The 17,304-nt window shown below is 39.8% G+C and overlaps 1 protein-coding gene and 5 long non-coding RNA genes across 21 annotated transcripts; 2 read left to right on the forward strand and 4 right to left on the reverse strand.

The window, feature by feature from the left end:
- The first annotated feature begins 203 nt into the window (after positions 1-203).
- LOC124203054 lies at positions 204-1,550 on the forward strand. Of its 3 annotated transcripts, XR_006878416.1 has the most exons (4): positions 204-301; positions 364-494; positions 575-875; positions 1,129-1,550. It is a non-coding gene; the product is annotated as an uncharacterized LOC124203054 (long non-coding RNA). The 3 variants fall into 3 exon arrangements; XR_006878417.1 differs by lacking the exons at positions 204-301; positions 364-494 and having other exon boundaries at positions 595-653; positions 704-875; XR_006878418.1 differs by lacking the exons at positions 204-301; positions 364-494 and having other exon boundaries at positions 614-653; positions 691-875.
- A 582-nt stretch (positions 1,551-2,132) lies between these two features.
- On the reverse strand, positions 2,133-2,645 carry LOC124202503. The gene is made up of 3 exons (XR_006878192.1): positions 2,608-2,645; positions 2,267-2,420; positions 2,133-2,192 (listed from the first exon to the last, which is right to left on the reverse strand). It is a non-coding gene; the product is annotated as an uncharacterized LOC124202503 (long non-coding RNA).
- Positions 2,646-2,677: 32 nt separating this feature from the next.
- LOC124202700 lies at positions 2,678-3,354 on the reverse strand. The gene is made up of 3 exons (XR_006878312.1): positions 2,964-3,354; positions 2,787-2,869; positions 2,678-2,725 (listed from the first exon to the last, which is right to left on the reverse strand). It is a non-coding gene; the product is annotated as an uncharacterized LOC124202700 (long non-coding RNA).
- Positions 3,355-3,905: 551 nt separating this feature from the next.
- LOC124202437 lies at positions 3,906-8,240 on the reverse strand. 14 transcript variants are annotated; one of them, XR_006878097.1, is made up of 9 exons: positions 8,131-8,240; positions 7,949-8,075; positions 7,165-7,276; positions 6,976-7,094; positions 6,475-6,669; positions 6,258-6,411; positions 5,999-6,190; positions 5,412-5,903; positions 3,906-5,340 (listed from the first exon to the last, which is right to left on the reverse strand). It is a non-coding gene; the product is annotated as an uncharacterized LOC124202437 (long non-coding RNA). The 14 variants fall into 14 exon arrangements; XR_006878108.1 differs by lacking the exons at positions 7,949-8,075; positions 8,131-8,240 and adding exons at positions 7,359-7,398; positions 7,508-7,587 and having other exon boundaries at positions 5,999-6,179; XR_006878095.1 differs by lacking the exons at positions 7,949-8,075; positions 8,131-8,240 and adding exons at positions 7,359-7,398; positions 7,508-7,587.
- LOC124202436 lies at positions 7,875-8,639 on the forward strand. Its single transcript, XM_046598781.1, has 2 exons — positions 7,875-8,068; positions 8,158-8,639. The coding sequence occupies exons 1-2, from the start codon at positions 7,936-7,938 to the stop codon at positions 8,448-8,450; spliced, it is 426 nt and encodes a 141-aa protein (XP_046454737.1). The 5' UTR covers positions 7,875-7,935; the 3' UTR covers positions 8,451-8,639.
- On the reverse strand, positions 8,378-9,840 carry LOC124202438. Its single transcript, XR_006878109.1, has 6 exons — positions 9,700-9,840; positions 9,512-9,635; positions 9,320-9,445; positions 9,161-9,261; positions 8,566-9,101; positions 8,378-8,507 (listed from the first exon to the last, which is right to left on the reverse strand). It is a non-coding gene; the product is annotated as an uncharacterized LOC124202438 (long non-coding RNA).
- Between the last annotated feature and the right edge of the window lie 7,464 nt (positions 9,841-17,304).

Below are 17,304 nucleotides of genomic sequence, written 5' to 3' on the forward strand. Positions count from 1 at the left end.
TCTAGAATTTGAAGAAATAAGTTGGTACATAAAAATAAGAAAACTAGGTAAAGATAAACCTACTTAAGATACGAAGTTAAATTTGGTATTTGAAATCACAGGAATAAGTATAAATTAGAAACAATTTGTTTCGTTCATATCGCCTCGTTTCACCATGAAAGAACAACACGGCGACACTAACGACATCTAGTAATGAGTTTTGAATCTTTAGTTGGTTGCACAGTCAAGTCACAGACAGACATGACAGTACACGTCAAAAAGTTTAACAACGGAGATCGAGTAACAAGTTAACTGTTTTTAAGTAATAGATAAAACAATCTTTAGCTAATAATTCATACTGCATTCTTGACTAAATTTTTTCAGATAATTTCAGCTGAAATTTTCATGTACCTTGCCAACTAACCTGTGCTTGTGACAATAGAAATGAAATGGTCTAATCCAATAATGCAAGCTCACAACCTATGTCTTCTGAAGAAAAATCATTTCTGTTGCAGGTTAATTATTTTACCAAAAATACTTTGAATTACTGTGTTCTTTAAGACAATAATGTTCACTTTCACTTTTCCCTTTCAAGTTGGAAATCTTCAAGATATTGATGCCTTCGCCAGATCCAATTCTTTGTTGCTGATGAGAGAGAGAATTCATCATTTTGTGTGAGACCGTTTTAATTATATGTAAATTTTGCTTTAGATTTTGCATTTAGACTGAATGAGAACCATTTTGTTGCCCATCCAAGGATAAGGAAAAGGCCAACACCACCAACACTGTCAACAAGGTTCTTTGTTTGTTTACCCCTTGGCTGGTGAAAGATTGTTGTGCATCAAGTTAACCTGTGGCTGTTCCTTGTTGCTGGTGTGTTACGGAAGTTGCAGGAAGTATTTTGTTCAATTTGCATTATGTCTGTAGATTTACAGCTAGTTTAAGTCTTACCTTCTTCTTCGTTCCAGTCTAATTCACACATGTAATTTTTCAGCCAGTCTGTTGAATTTGATGTGTACAATTTTCTTTATTGGTATAATTATGATTAGGCTTAACTCTTGTAAATAACGTAAAGTGAGATTTATTTGTCTTTTCATTGACAGCATTTCCATTGATGTTGAAGATTAATTCATTTCATTTTGGTTACAGGTTTAGCGTTTATGTTAGCGAAGTTGCTGTCCGATGTGGCAGTTTTTGCAGCCTATGCTGGTGTCTGGTGAAAGATCTTTCTGCATCAAGTTCAACTGATTGTTCCTTGGCGGTGGTGTTGTGTTACCAAAATTGCATCATCAATCATCATATTGTTAAATTGTCATTGTGTCTGCAGTTATCGTTCAGGAGTTAAGAAGGAACAAAAACAAATATGGGAAAAAAAAACCAGTTAATCTATAACCCTACAAACATATCCCTACCAATTAATCTCCAAACCCCACAAACTTATACCTTCCAATTCTTCAAACCCCACAAACATACACCTTTTAATCCTCAAATTTATACCCTAAACCACATAAACTAATGTTAAAACCTAGCAATGTGATGTCTGTAATAAATAAAAAATTTAATACCTAAAACTGTTTTTTATTATTTTTTTGAAACGTTGAAAAAATTCAATAAACAGAGCGTCCGGTTCAACACGGTTTACTACTGCACGAGTTTAAACGCAACCCGCCACCACCGCTGCGGCAATGATACAAAAAGCGATGGTTTAGTTTTGCGGAAATCTGCATCGTCTTTGTAACTTGACTGACGGAGATTTCCACAAAAAATAAACCATGGTTATTTGTTTCATTGGGTAGTGGATGCATTGTTTTAACTCGCACATGCTGTTATAGGACATGTCTACGGCCCCCAGAGATATTTATCTGGACCGAGAAGAAGAGAGAAGTACGAGGCAAGTTTTTCCGGGGAGATGTAGTCATACTAGGATTCCGGGTTAGACTCATGACCCTCCAAAAGTTTTCATCGGATCATGCGCCTTCCAAGTCCCCGTTCGACCAGAGCCCTCCCCTCCTCCTGGTTTCACAGCGGGTGAGTGACCACCGGCGGGCGTTGGTTAGTGGTTAGTTAGGGAAACGGGGCCACAGAAAAGAAGGGAGCCCAGATATGCACTTGTAATTTAATCTAACTACACAATTTATCAGTCTTGGATTACAGCATTCTCTCGTCGGTTTTCACCAGTGGATGAAGTCCATGACAAGTAGCGAAGGATTACCCTGTAAGCAGAATGAACATTTATTGGGATATCAATAATATTCAAACAAGATTGTAACGACAGAATAAGCAATACCTCAAATTAAGATGGCCCGCTTTAGAGAGTAAAAAGGGAGATTCAAGGGTAGCAGCCAAAAGGTTAGTAAACAAGTGACCTTGTTGACTTACTTGAAAGGACATGAATTCTCATAAAGTCTGCCGTGCAAATTTAGAAACCTGGAGTTTAGATCCTGTAAATAATAAAAGAAAAATAAGTCTCCTTGTTTATAATTTATGTCATCAATGTGCGTCTATGATCTAAATGAATAATTAAACAGTTATCATTACACACTCAAATTGTCTCTTAAACATTAGATAGATGTAAGTGTAGATCAATACTTTTGAAACATATACGACTGACATGACAAGTGAACTTACACATGAAACCGCCAATCAGTTATCCAAGATTCTCTAGAAGTTGGAATGAGAGATTGGTCCATGCTGGGGTTGGTGATCTAGCAAGTCCAATAGAAACAGCCGATAATTATGATGAATCCTAATAAAACATGAGAAGAATTAAGGTTTCAGCATGTTATAAAGCTAGTGTTGGTTGTCACCTGTATCATTTCGATGGCACATTCAGTAGAATACAATAAGTTTGAACAAAATAGTTGACGGCCGGCTGCACGACAGATTCAGACTGTAAGTTGATGAAAAACATTAAGGTTATCCAACATATACACGGAATAGAACACATCACCGACAAGTTACAGACGAAATCACTCGTTATTTACCTATGAATTCATTGGTAATTTTCGAAGAAAAGATAACTTAACTTCTGACAGCAAAACGCCATAAGCCCATAACTGACACAATAATCGACACGCCATCTATTAGACACGTCTAAAAACTCAGTATTTGAAGGGCTGGTCTTAACATACTCACATAACTTGAAAAGCGCATTTTTGTTCGCCAAAACCTAGCAATCAATCTTGAGAGCAGTATTGAGAACAAAGCTCACTTGCTAGTTTTATGCAAATTTTCCGGAAGTAGACCGGAAGTAAGCGATAGCACCTTAACCGTTGAGCTGCTGACAAAATAAACCAAATATTCGTGATCTCCATGAAATTTGGGGTCGATTAGGTGTAATTTGAACGAAATCCAAAATTTTGTCAAAATCGAGAATTTTCCTGAACTATAGTTCAGGAAAATTTTCTAAACCGGAAGTACGAAAACGTACAAAAAAAAACATGAACTTTACCACAAATTTGACGAGGATCACGAAAATGTGGTTCTTTTTTTCGTGGAATGAATATTTACTGAACTACTGACTGAAATCAGAAAACCGGAAGTAGAAAAAAAATCAATTTTTCAAAAATCGAACAAGTGAGCTTTGTTGCTGATTCAACAAATGTTAGTCATCACTAAAAATCGCATCTCAGCAACTGCCGATAAATGTTTCAGAGACGTGTAAAGTAAATAAAAATAACTGCAGAAAATAAAGCAAAGGCAAGGTTTAAAATAATTGGAAATAATTCCCGGTTTAAGTAATCGACACTCATTAGAATAACAAAGAAATACGAGAAATCGATACTAACATAATATGGTCTTCACTAAATAATCATCTTCTCACCATAAAAAACCGCCAACACATCACCAGCAGCCAAATAATTAACTCCAAACGGTAATCAATCCACAATTTTTGCATCCTGCAACACCCGAAGTAAAAACAAAACACAAACTAGGCACAAGTTATTTTCAATTACACATTTATTGATTTAGTTTTATACTGCCGTATAAAAGTAAGAGTTAAAACAACCTTGACAAGCACACATTCAGTCAAACCGATTGTCCACACGGATGACCAGAACACAAATTCGACAACCCTACTCCTCCATTGCTAACACAACACTGCAGAATGAAGACTGAAAGATTCGCGTGTACCATTTAAAACTACCAACACTACGGTGGATCAATCCTTAAACACTATGTAACGTCTCTATAATACGCAATTATAGTTACATTACTAACCAAACATTTCAACTATGAATGGAATCATCCTGATGTATGTAAATATCCCGTTGAAAAATAAAATTGCAACTTACCACGTTTCTTTTCTTATACATTCGCATTTTACTGGACTATTCCACAGATTTCTCTGCACTTCTACTTCCTACCCTCTTAGTCCTCCATTGTCCTACAAGATTCAAACACGTAACTCGTGACAATTTTGAGCTATAACCAATAGCTACCTACTGTGTTGCCTAAATTGAAAAATTCCACAGCATTCTTAGCCAGCCCTTTAAAGGATCTGATAAAATTCTCGAGATTTATCAAATTGGATGATGGACCACTGTCATGGTTACGGCCCCTAGTGATGATAAGAAAGGCCCCAGGTTCATTTCCTACTCCTTCCACATGTCCCCCCTCTATTACCTCCCAATGTTTCCCATGTCTGGTCTTGTATTCTTATGATAAATAACACCATGCATGTACAAACCCAATACTTCCCCAGTCAACTCTTACAAAAACAAATACTAACATTAATGCACTGCAGCATTTAAATGAGAAAAAAAACCTTGATATAAAAAATTCTTTGTACGCCGTTGACTACTGCTGTAACAGACCGGTATGAGAGATGGGGAACCCTGAATGGAAAACCTTTTTGTTTCTGACACGAAATTTAACTAAAAGAGCCGGAGACATAAATCACTCCTTCTGTGACAACAATTACGGCAGCGTTCTCTAACTAACCATCACTAAAACGGGCACACGATCGCCACCAATCAGACTTCCTCCAGTACCTTCGACTGGGCCAATACGCAAACTGTTAGACCCTTACTCAGATATGCTAGTCTAGACGCTCCACAACAAGACGAATTGCAGAAAACAAACAAAAAACAAACAAGTTCATGGCAATTTCAAACAATCTGAAATGAATCTTTCATGCCGGAACACGGTCCAGCAGATTGACTAGAAGCAGTGGCATCCGTTGTTGAATGGTGGACAACATTCAGCTGAGGAGTAAAAGTTTTCTTTGCTGGATCCCAATATGGCGGGATTGAATAAGCGAGTTGATCCCGGACGAGATCTGTGAATTGTTGGGCCAGGTCATTCGAAAGAATCGAGATATTCTTCAGCCGAACGAATGATTCTATCCACGATCCAGCACTGGGCAGCAATAAAATTAAATGAGAATTCAAATTTTAGAGTTTCAAGAAATAGTTCTAATGGAATTTTACCTGATAGGATATCTTTGATTACTCCCGGCAACAAAATAGCATCTCATAGTTTCGGTTCATTGCGGTGATGTTTCAGTCGGTTGCGATGCAAACGACCAAACAAATAATTGGTGAATCGGAACACCAAACGGAAGAGTAAGTTCGTGGTTCCAGAATCATCCGGCAGCTGCTCCCAGTTATGGCTCCTGCTTCACTATTATAGGCAAATGCATCATAATAACGATGACTCAAAATGTGTGGTCCACCGACGGAACACCATAAACTTTGGAACCGGAAAAAATTCTTTGTTGTCGTCGAAGCGAGTGAAGAGTCGGGAATTGTCCAGGTAGCGTGATGTAACTCAGTCAAGACGGCCGACGTCGGCAACGAAGAACCGACAAACGTTTCCGAGTCTCAATGTGGCTGCTGGACGTGTTGCGGGCCCATCAGACAGCCCATGACTTCCGAATTTGCATCCTGTTCTATTGTCATCGCCAGAAATCTCATCCGATTCTGGAATTTACGGTCCACCACCAACATATGTTCACAAAAGAAAAACCAATTAGCCATTTTCTAAAAAAATTCGAAAACATGATTGATAATGAAACTAATCTGGGTTTGTCGGAAGAGGGCCCACTGATGCACCGGACTAGTCGGAATCGAAACCATCTGAAACGTAATACACACAAGTTGCCTATTTTGGATAACTTCTGTCAGATGCTTTAGCCTATAAGAAAGAGTGGATCCCTGTATCAAATATGCTGCCACCATCCACCTGTCAGTTCGTCACTATTTAAACCCTTAGAATAATCAATAACTCTAGTGAGATGTGAAAGATATGACTATTTGAATCAGGGGTAACCTTACCAAATGATAGGAGTAAAAAGGAAGATATAAAAAGGTCATCTAGTAATTGATTTGATAAGTTTTCTGCATTCTTGTGGAAAAATTTTGTAACATGTCCACCACCCTATTTATATGACGATAAAATTAGCCATGTACATCCAATTGTTTTCAGCCACTGCAGTGTGAAAAAAGCAATTTAGTTTCAAGCTAATTGGTGTGACTCAACTTCAGACTTAACACTATCGTTTTGTCTCTGCATAGAGAACTAAATCTTCAATGGTCATATTCTTTGGGATCACCATTACTGTGAAATGAGAAACATTTTCGTTTGTAAGTCCTTAGAAGCTTGGCATCATTGATTAACTTCTTATGCTGTTAAACACATTGGTAGAGCTGTCAAGTAGAAATGTGGGCTATTAAGAAAGATGGACACCTACAAAGAAAAAGAACTTTAATAAACATTTTGAAATGTGAAAAAAGATACCAATAATGATCTACTTTAAATATACACTAAACAAGAAAAAGAAATGACCAAAGATCAACACATCACAAAGATTTCATTTCAGGTTTTAAGAATATGCAATCTGCTCTGTCTGATCAAACAAAATTTACAACTCTTTCCAAGTACGAAGAACCTTCCACAAAAGCTCTAATTTGAAGCATGAAATAAGATGTCAGTTATCTTCAACCAAGAACAAAATGCTAACCTACTTGATTTATCATACCAGTACATTATTACCATTTCAGATTTCCTGTTTTCATCACACTTTTGTCTTGCAATATAGTAGAGACCCTCCCAAAAACACATCTTCATGACACGTCAGCAACCACGTGGAGAAAGGAAAGATCTTCAACATCCTTTTACAAGATGAATTAAAGTAGATTAGAAAACAGACTTGGAAAGTGGCAACTCTCATGATTCACTTACCTGCTTAAGAATTGTTTCTGTACATGACGAAAATTACAACCAGTACCAGTAGCACACCTGCAAAAGGAACACCTATCCCCAGCTGTCTGCAACAAAGTAACCAGCAGCGGACCTATTTAAGAAAATATTAAGATTACCATCAGGAAACACAGTGTGTATACGGACATGCAGGACTCATTACAACCATAGAATACCAGGAGTAAGACAACACTATGCAGTCCAAAAGAATGACATCTGAAATTTTACAAAGGAAGTTATGATTGGCAAGGTATTCAAATAGCAAATTGATCTCTAGTCATATTGATTAAGTACTTTAGTAAGAAATTGGATAAAAAATAATTACTTTTACTGTTGCATTGGACCTTTTCATTTTCATCATGAGAAACGTCACGACCATAACACATTTATCCCTGAAGAGTGAAGAAACTCGCGCAACCTAGTGGAAATCATTTTAAGCCACCTAGCGACAGCTAATTTGATTGCTTTGCGGCAGCAACTCAACTCGAATCGTTAATTCGTTACGCCTTTCACTAGCTGCTAGCTGACACGAAATGAATCAAGAGAAATGTCACATAGAAACAACTGCACACAAGAGTCTATTGACTATCAGCATATCGACCTGTCTCTCGATTGATTGTGTTCAACCCCGCCCTATTGCAGTGTCCTTTTACTACCCTTGTAAATCATCCGGAAAACGGATGATAAATTGTTATAAAACATTACCATGTTGAACACAGAGGCGAAAATAAAGGAAAAACTATAAAGATAGAAATGGGAGACATACCGAATTCAACGTCGATGAGTACCACCAGTCATCAACAGTCATGGAACCTTAATGGAGATGCGGAGGAAATACAACTGTACGAGACACAGTATCCAATCTCCGAATGGGACCAAAATCTAGGTGTGGACTAAAGAATCTCATTAAAAACTCTATAATACAACTTGTGCCTTCTTCTTTCTTACCTGTGAATTATTTGGTTTTTCTTGCAGATTTGTTGCTGGATGAGCTCCAGGAGAGTGTGTCGTCACCTCAACAAGCAAAAGGCAGGAATCAAATTACAACGCTCCCTACAATCCCTGCATCGCAACGCCAATCACAAAAGAAATCCGTCAGCTCTAGCACCAAGGTTCTCAGTAGCAGTCAATTTCTTGCCTTGGCGGAAGAAGCCCTTCGGCAAACGACCATTGCTCGTCGTTTACTCGAGTCCATCGCTGATGAACCGACAGCTTGTAGTTGCTCCACGGCTTGTAGTTGTTGGTATATACTGTACGTAATTCGTTGAACCATCGCTGTAGGTTACAGGTTCTCAATCCAACACTGCAAAATAAGTTCTTCAATACTAAAACCAAAAAGATAAGTTTGAGAACTTAAAACAAAACATAATATAAAAGAAATACCATTTTGAAATTAAGTTCACTCCATTCCTCTACTGTAAAACTTTCAAGTATACGTGATATAATGTCTCTGATTTTGAGAGTTAGAAAAGTGTCTCCAGCTATAAAATTGGCCATGTAAAGGTTTAGCAAGAGGTTGCACATTCCAATTTTCTCGTTCTCGGAAAAATAGGGATATGTTTTCACATTGAAACTCAAGAGACAATATTTTCTCCAAATTCAAGCGAGGGAAAGGGACATGATGTTTTTCCGAATGGAAACTGTTCATGGAAAATTTCCGGAGTGGGCGAGGAAAAGAAATGTCCAAAGCCACAGGCCAAAAGTTGCTTTGAACAGTACCAAAATTCATCAGGACTAGAAGTAAGTCAGGCACTTCAATACAGAATTGTTGAGTTTTATCAAATATTTTTTCTGAAAGAATCTTGAGACACACTTCTGAGTTCTGCCACATCTTTGCTTGTTGTCACTGACATTAGAAAGAACAAATATCTCCTACATGATAATTTGCAGGTTAACAATGATCGTTGTAATTTATTGCCCTAAAACAAAATGAGAAACAATCAGTTAGAGCCACAACATTCAATTTTGTAAATTATACCTTTATTTCTGACCGCAAATAGTTCACCAAATCTGAAGAAGACATCTTTGGAACATCTTTAATACCTAGATCTTTATCAAGCCAAGAATAGTTTACTTCGCCTAAGGGAATGAATGAAGATGATAATAAGATAAAACAATCAATCAATTGAGAATTTACCTTTTGAATAAAAAAGATAAACTTGTGTATCATCAAAATTATCCAGAACTGTAGCACGATTTAATTCTTCCTGTCTACTACTTTTTGACGAAGCACTCTGGGATGATGATTCAACGAGGATGGAGTCTTTGAGTGAAAATGTGTTTAAGTTTTTTTTTGGGCCCAAACAGAAAATAATCCATTATATGTTACCTGCCTTGAAAAATTTGGGGTTATGGGCAAAGAATTATTTGCTTTCTGACGGTAAACCATTGAGCTCCAGTTCGCGTTTTCTTCTTTCATTCCTTTCTGCCAAGATTAGAAGAACATCTAGTCTCTGATTGATAAATTAACATTTTAAAGCTATGAAATTGTAGTTCATTCGACAAAGAGTACGTTACCTTCATTCTGTTTTCCTCGATTAAATCAGATTAATACTGTTCAAGACTTCAAGATTCCAATCTAAACTGACTAGACTGCAGACTGCTAATAAACACATGTTCAAAAATGTGTTTCTTTTTATTAAATCGTCTCACTAATGCAGCACAGTTGCCAGTTTAACAATTTAAAACATTTATTTTTCACTTGTTTTTTTTCAGACTTCGTTAATTTTTCTTTTTCATTACGTTTTATTCTAATTATTTTACATGATATCATTGTGTTTTTTTACTGTTAATATTTTTCCTTTTCTTTGTTATTGCTTATTGTTAATAAAATGTTTCGTCGTCAACGCGTCACCCCATACAAACGGATAAAATTTTCGTGCTCGTCAAGCTCAGCAAGAAAAGCTTCCCTTCCCTTCGATTTTAAAGAAATTAAAGAAGGAGGCGATCCAGTTCTTTGAATTGTTCAAATAAATTATTAGCAAATCGGACCATGTAAATTCACAGGACAAAGGAGATCCACCATTTAACTGGGCATTAGTAAACACATCGACTAGTGCAGCCCTTCCAGTAGAAATGCTTCAAAAAGATTTTCGATTGCAGCGCCATCTACTAGAGTCAAAAAAGCTCATTTTCGAAAGTGGCGCCACCTATTTGAAAATTAAAATAGCTCAGAATTTAACCAAACTAAACTTAAAAGATGAGTCTTGACACGAGGAACAAGAATATCGGGTTTAAAAAATTATCCGACCAGTAGAACAGCTTTAAAACTCAATTCAAATATTCGACGTCAGCGCCATCTATTGTCAAAATAAAAGTAGCTGAGAATTTATCCAAACTAAACTTAAAAGACATAAATTGACCAAAAGACTTTGAACTAAACCCGATTTTGATCTCATCGTGCTCAGCGTGAAACGCTGATCAAGAATATATCCTCGATTGCCTGTTTCTGAGCATTTTTAGTAAGTCTGGAAAGCAGCGCCACCAAGTGGCAAGTGTTGGAACTAAACCCGATTTTGATAAAATCGTGCTCAGCGTGAAACGCTGATCAAGAATATATCCTCGATTGCCTGTTTCTGAGCATTTTTAGTAAGTCTGGAAAGCAGCGCCACCAAGTGGCAAGTGTTGGAACTAAACCCGATTTTGATAAAATCGTGCTCAGCGTGAAACGCTGATCAAGAATATATCCTCGATTGCCTGTTTCTGAGCATTTTTAGTAAGTCTGGAAAGCAGCGCCACCAAGTGGCAAGTGTTGGAACTAAACCCGATTTTGATCTCATCGTTCTCAGCGTGAAACGCTGATCAAGAATATATCCTCGATTGCCTGTTTCTGAGCATTTTTAGTAAGTCTGGAAAGCAGCGCCACCAAGTGGCAAGTGTTGGAACTAAACCCGATTTTGATCTCATCGTGCTCAGCGTGAAACGCTGATCAAGAATATATCCTCGATTGCCTGTTTCTGAGCATTTTTAGTAAGTCTGGAAAGCAGCGCCACCAAGTGGCAAGTGTTGGAACTAAACCCGATTTTGATCTCATCGTGCTCAGCGTGAAACGCTGATCAAGAATATATCCTCGATTGCCTGTTTCTGAGCATTTTTAGTAAGTCTGGAAAGCAGCGCCACCAAGTGGCAAGTGTTGGAACTAAACCCGATTTTGATCTCATCGTGCTCAGCGTGAAACGCTGATCAAGAATATATCCTCGATTGCCTGTTTCTGAGCATTTTTAGTAAGTCTGGAAAGCAGCGCCACCAAGTGGCAAGTGTTGGAACTAAACCCGATTTTGATCTCATCGTGCTCAGCGTGAAACGCTGATCAAGAATATATCCTCGATTGCCTGTTTCTGAGCATTTTTAGTAAGTCTGGAAAGCAGCGCCACCAAGTGGCAAGTGTTGGAACTAAACCCGATTTTGATCTCATCGTGCTCAGCGTGAAACGCTGATCAAGAATATATCCTCGATTGCCTGTTTCTGAGCATTTTTAGTAAGTCTGGAAAGCAGCGCCACCAAGTGGCAAGTGTTGGAACTAAACCCGATTTTGATCTCATCGTGCTCAGCGTGAAACGCTGATCAAGAATATATCCTCGATTGCCTGTTTCTGAGCATTTTTAGTAAGTCTGGAAAGCAGCGCCACCAAGTGGCAAGTGTTGGAACTAAACCCGATTTTGATCTCATCGTGCTCAGCGTGAAACGCTGATCAAGAATATATCCTCGATTGCCTGTTTCTGAGCATTTTTAGTAAGTCTGGAAAGCAGCGCCACCAAGTGGCAAGTGTTGGAACTAAACCCGATTTTGATCTCATCGTGCTCAGCGTGAAACGCTGATCAAGAATATATCCTCGATTGCCTGTTTCTGAGCATTTTTAGTAAGTCTGGAAAGCAGCGCCACCAAGTGGCAAGTGTTTGAACTAAACCCGATTTTGATAAAATCGTGCTCAGCGTGAAACGCTGATCAAGAATATATCCTCGATTGCCTGTTTCTGAGCATTTTTAGTAAGTCTGGAAAGCAGCGCCACCAAGTGGCAAGTGTTGGAACTAAACCCGATTTTGATCTCATCGTGCTCAGCGTGAAACGCTGATCAAGAATATATCCTCGATTGCCTGTTTCTGAGCATTTTTAGTAAGTCTGGAAAGCAGCGCCACCAAGTGGCAAGTGTTGGAACTAAACCCGATTTTGATCTCATCGTGCTCAGCGTGAAACGCTGATCAAGAATATATCCTCGATTGCCTGTTTCTGAGCATTTTTAGTAAGTCTGGAAAGCAGCGCCACCAAGTGGCAAGTGTTGGAACTAAACCCGATTTTGATCTCATCGTGCTCAGCGTGAAACGCTGATCAAGAATATATCCTCGATTGCCTGTTTCTGAGCATTTTTAGTAAGTCTGGAAAGCAGCGCCACCAAGTGGCAAGTGTTGGAACTAAACCCGATTTTGATAAAATCGTGCTCAGCGTGAAACGCTGATCAAGAATATATCCTCGATTGCCTGTTTCTGAGCATTTTTAGTAAGTCTGGAAAGCAGCGCCACCAAGTGGCAAGTGTTGGAACTAAACCCGATTTTGATCTCATCGTGCTCAGCGTGAAACGCTGATCAAGAATATATCCTCGATTGCCTGTTTCTGAGCATTTTTAGTAAGTCGGGAAAGCAGCGCCACCAAGTGGCAAGTGTTGGAACTAAACCCGATTTTGATCTCATCGTGCTCAGCGTGAAACGCTGATCAAGAATATATCCTCGATTGCCTGTTTCTGAGCATTTTTAGTAAGTCTGGAAAGCAGCGCCACCAAGTGGCAAGTGTTGGAACTAAACCCGATTTTGATAAAATCGTGCTCAGCGTGAAACGCTGATCAAGAATATATCCTCGATTGCCTGTTTCTGAGCATTTTTAGTAAGTCGGAAAAGCAGCGCCACCAAGTGGCAAGTGTTGGAACTAAACCCGATTTTGATCTCATCGTGCTCAGCGTGAAACGTTTGGCTGGAGTGGTGAAAGACCGCAAACCATGTGCCGACCCTTGGGGGAGCCAGACACGACGCGAACAAAACACTTAATTGGATACAACAAAAAAATTAAACAAAAAGGTATACCAAAAAAGTGAAAAAGATACTTAGTAGACTATTCCGGAACGAGCTTGTTCTTGGCTCTCTTGTAGTCGAATGATGTAGGAACGATAAACGTCGGGGGTTTATATACCCAGATTCGCAGCGGTGGCGTTTAAAGTTCAGGGGGTAAGGAATTCCCCGTAGGTTGGGTAGACAATAGTGTCAATTAATAAATCGCGGGCGTTCGAGGATTGTTCTCGAACCTTCCAGAACGTTCTAGAATCTTCTAGAACATTCCGTATTGGATTCATGTGGTGGTTGCACTAATCCAAGATATGTCGTCCATATTTTATATGTTTTTTTGAAAGGTTTTATGTTTTTTATAAAATCAGTAAAAGCCGTGAAATTACGGCGTGTCCCATGGATACATTTTCGGCTTAAAACTGTGAGCTTTTTATTTTGGCTGTATCGTCTGGTCTAAAAAGGTCCGGTTAAGCGGGCCGAGTACTGGGCGCAAGAGTAGCCGTTCTCGCCGAACCCGTCATTCCCTGATCCCCCCGGGCTCTTAGGCTATCCCGGGCGGTCGTAATGTCTGCGAGGGAGTTCAGTTTTCTCCGCTTTCCCTACTGGTTTGCTGCCGGTGGCCAATTGTCGACCGTCGGATAGTTAAAAAATGCCGTTTTTGTATTTTGTGTTGCTGAAAAATATTTTCCAAGCTTTGCCAGGATCGATTTTGAAGAATTTTGCTTGATTCGTTACTGCAGGTTTGATCTGGTCGTTTTCCGAGCTCTGCCAGGATTGATTTTGGAGGTTTTTACCGATTCGTTACCTACGTTTATGCGGTATTCCCCGTATTTTGAAATTTGTATTGGTTATACTCGAAGTCCAATATAGTAACTAATAAAAAATGTATTGGTCGACATGTCAATTAGCTCAGTTGGTAGAGCGCTGAACTCGTGTTCAGAACGTCCGGGTTCAACTCCCGGTGGATCCAATTCCAGATTATCCCGAAAAGAGGTCGATTATTGCAGGTTTCATTTTTCAAGCTTTGCCTGGAGTGGTGAAAGACCGCAAACCATGTGCCGACCCTTGGGGGAGCCAGACACGACGCGAACAAAACACTTAATTGGATACAACAAAAAAATTAAACAAAAAGGTATACCAAAAAAGTGAAAAAGATACTTAGTAGACTATTCCGGAACGAGCTTGTTCTTGGCTCTCTTGTAGTCGAATGATGTAGGAACGATAAACGTCGGGGGTTTATATACCCAGATTCGCAGCGGTGGCGTTTAAAGTTCAGGGGGTAAGGAATTCCCCGTAGGTTGGGTAGACAATAGTGTCAATTAATAAATCGCGGGCGTTCGAGGATTGTTCTCGAACCTTCCAGAACGTTCTAGAATCTTCTAGAACATTCCGTATTGGATTCATGTGGTGGTTGCACTAATCCAAGATATGTCGTCCATATTTTATATGTTTTTTTGAAAGGTTTTATGTTTTTTATAAAATCAGTAAAAGCCGTGAAATTACGGCGTGTCCCATGGATACATTTTCGGCTTAAAACTGTGAGCTTTTTATTTTGGCTGTATCGTCTGGTCTAAAAAGGTCCGGTTAAGCGGGCCGAGTACTGGGCGCAAGAGTAGCCGTTCTCGCCGAACCCGTCATTCCCTGATCCCCCCGGGCTCTTAGGCTATCCCGGGCGGTCGTAATGTCCGCGAGGGAGTTCAGTTTTCTCCGCTTTCCCTACTGGTTTGCTGCCGGTGGCCAATTGTCGACCGTCGGATAGTTAAAAAATGCCGTTTTTGTATTTTGTGTTGCTGAAAAATATTTTCCAAGCTTTGCCAGGATCGATTTTGAAGAATTTTGCTTGATTCGTTACTGCAGGTTTGATCTGGTCGTTTTCCGAGCTCTGCCAGGATTGATTTTGGAGGTTTTTACCGATTCGTTACCTACGTTTATGCGGTATTCCCCGTATTTTGAAATTTGTATTGGTTATACTCGAAGTCCAATATAGTAACTAATAAAAAATGTATTGGTCGACATGTCAATTAGCTCAGTTGGTAGAGCGCTGAACTCGTGTTCAGAACGTCCGGGTTCAATTCCCGGTGGATCCAATTCCAGATTATCCCGAAAAGAGGTCGATTATTGCAGGTTTCATTTTTCAAGCTTTGCCAGAATCGATTTTGGAATTTACATTGGTTATACCAGAAGTCTAATATAGTGACTAACACAAAGATTCTTGGCTGATATGTCAAGTAGCTCAGTTGGAAGAGCGCTGAACTCGTGTTCAGAACGTCCGGGTTCAATTCCCGGTGGATCCAATTTCAGGTTATCCCGAAAAGAGGTCGATTATTGCAGGTTTCATTTTTCAAGCTTTGCCAGAATCGATTTTGCAATTTACATTGGTTATACCAGAAGTCCAATATAGTGACTAACACAAAGTTTGTTGGCTGATATGTCAAGTAGCTCAGTTGGAAGAGCGCCGAACTCGTGTTCAGAACGTCCGGGCTCAAATCCCGGTGGATCCAATTCAAGATTATCCTGAAAAAAAGGGGTCGATTTTGGTTTTTTTAGACCGCCTGTTAGGTTAGGTAGGCCAGTTTTAAGATTATATGTGAAATAATAATCGTTTCTATTTGCGTCCGAGGTCGTAGAATTTTATTCCGGCGGAGCCGGTATTCTGTGATATTTTTACCTAGATCCGGGAATTTTTAGACCGCCTGTCGGGTTAGGTAGGCCAGTTTAAAGATGATATGTGAAATAATAATTGTTTTTATTTGTGCCCGAGGTCGTAGGATTTTATTCCGGCGGAGCCGGTATTCTGTGATATTTTTCCTAGATCCAGGAATGTTTAGACCGCCTGTCAGGTTAGGTAGGCCAGTTTAAAGATTATATGTAATGACCCTTAGTAGTCGTTTCGATTTGTTTCGATGGTCATATAATTTATTCCGGTGCAACTGGCATGTGTACAAGCACGTACGTTTATATGGTATTCCCGTATTTTGAAGTTTACCTTGGTTATACCCGAAGTCCAATATAGTGACTAACAAAAAGTTTATTTGTTGATATGTCAAGTAGCTCAGTTGGTAGAGCGCTGAACTCGTGTTCAGAACGTCCGGGTTCGAATCCCGGTGCGTCTAATTCCGGATTACCATGGAACCAGGTGGGCAATTCCCAATTGATGTCCAAGAAATGTTTTTATCCCAGAAACAAATGTGTTTAAGGCTCAGAGTGCCCAGAGTCCAACATAGGGGTCACAAATATGTTAGCTGGTTGATATGTCACTTAGCACAATGGTAGTGCACTGGAATAGTATCCAGAAGAGCCGGGTTCGAATCTCGGAGACACCGCTTAAATGGTGGGTGACATAGGCGATTCTGCCAAAAAAGTCTAAGGCTAATGAGTAGTAGCCACCGTGTGTGTCCCCAGGGGCGCGAACCATGTAAAAGTGGGGAGCCGCTACCGCCACTGGGGCATATGCTGTGATCAAACGCTCATGGACGGCCCGAAGTCGAGCTGAGAGGATCTTGGTGCCCGTTGTAGCGGACGGCATTGGTTCCTTAAAGTTACGGCGGGTGCACGACTCTAAACTGTGGGACCTTACGGACCCGAGCCACAAGCACGGCGTGGATATTCCCTCCCCTGGCAGACGTCCACGAGAGTGTTCTAAGGCGAAAAGCCGCGTCTGTTTTTATATGTGTTCTTTATAAATTATGTGGTTCATAATATTCTGAGCTTTGAAAAAGAGAAGGGTGTCAGCATCCAGGATTAGTTGGTGGAAAACATAAACTGAGTTAAAAAATGATGTGCCGTGTGGGTCAGTAGCCACCACACTGGCAACGCATACCGACAACCCGGGTTCGATCCCTGGGCTCGTCGTTCAAGGTCCTCCTGAAATATGCCTGGTTATTCCAGTCTGTCCGTCTATGATACATAGGCGGAAGATGGCTTGCCAGCTCCATTATTTCAAGGAGGGGGGTTGTCCTGTGGTCCTTGTTTATATTGTTTTCCTAACCCGTCGCCTATTCTTTTGGCCACTTGGTAAGCTATGCGCGGTGGGTCTAATGGTATTTGATCTTCCATTTGGGTGTTGTATATT

Source organism: Daphnia pulex, chromosome 9 (assembly GCF_021134715.1).
Source record: "Daphnia pulex isolate KAP4 chromosome 9, ASM2113471v1".
Taxonomy (NCBI): domain Eukaryota; kingdom Metazoa; phylum Arthropoda; class Branchiopoda; order Diplostraca; family Daphniidae; genus Daphnia; species Daphnia pulex.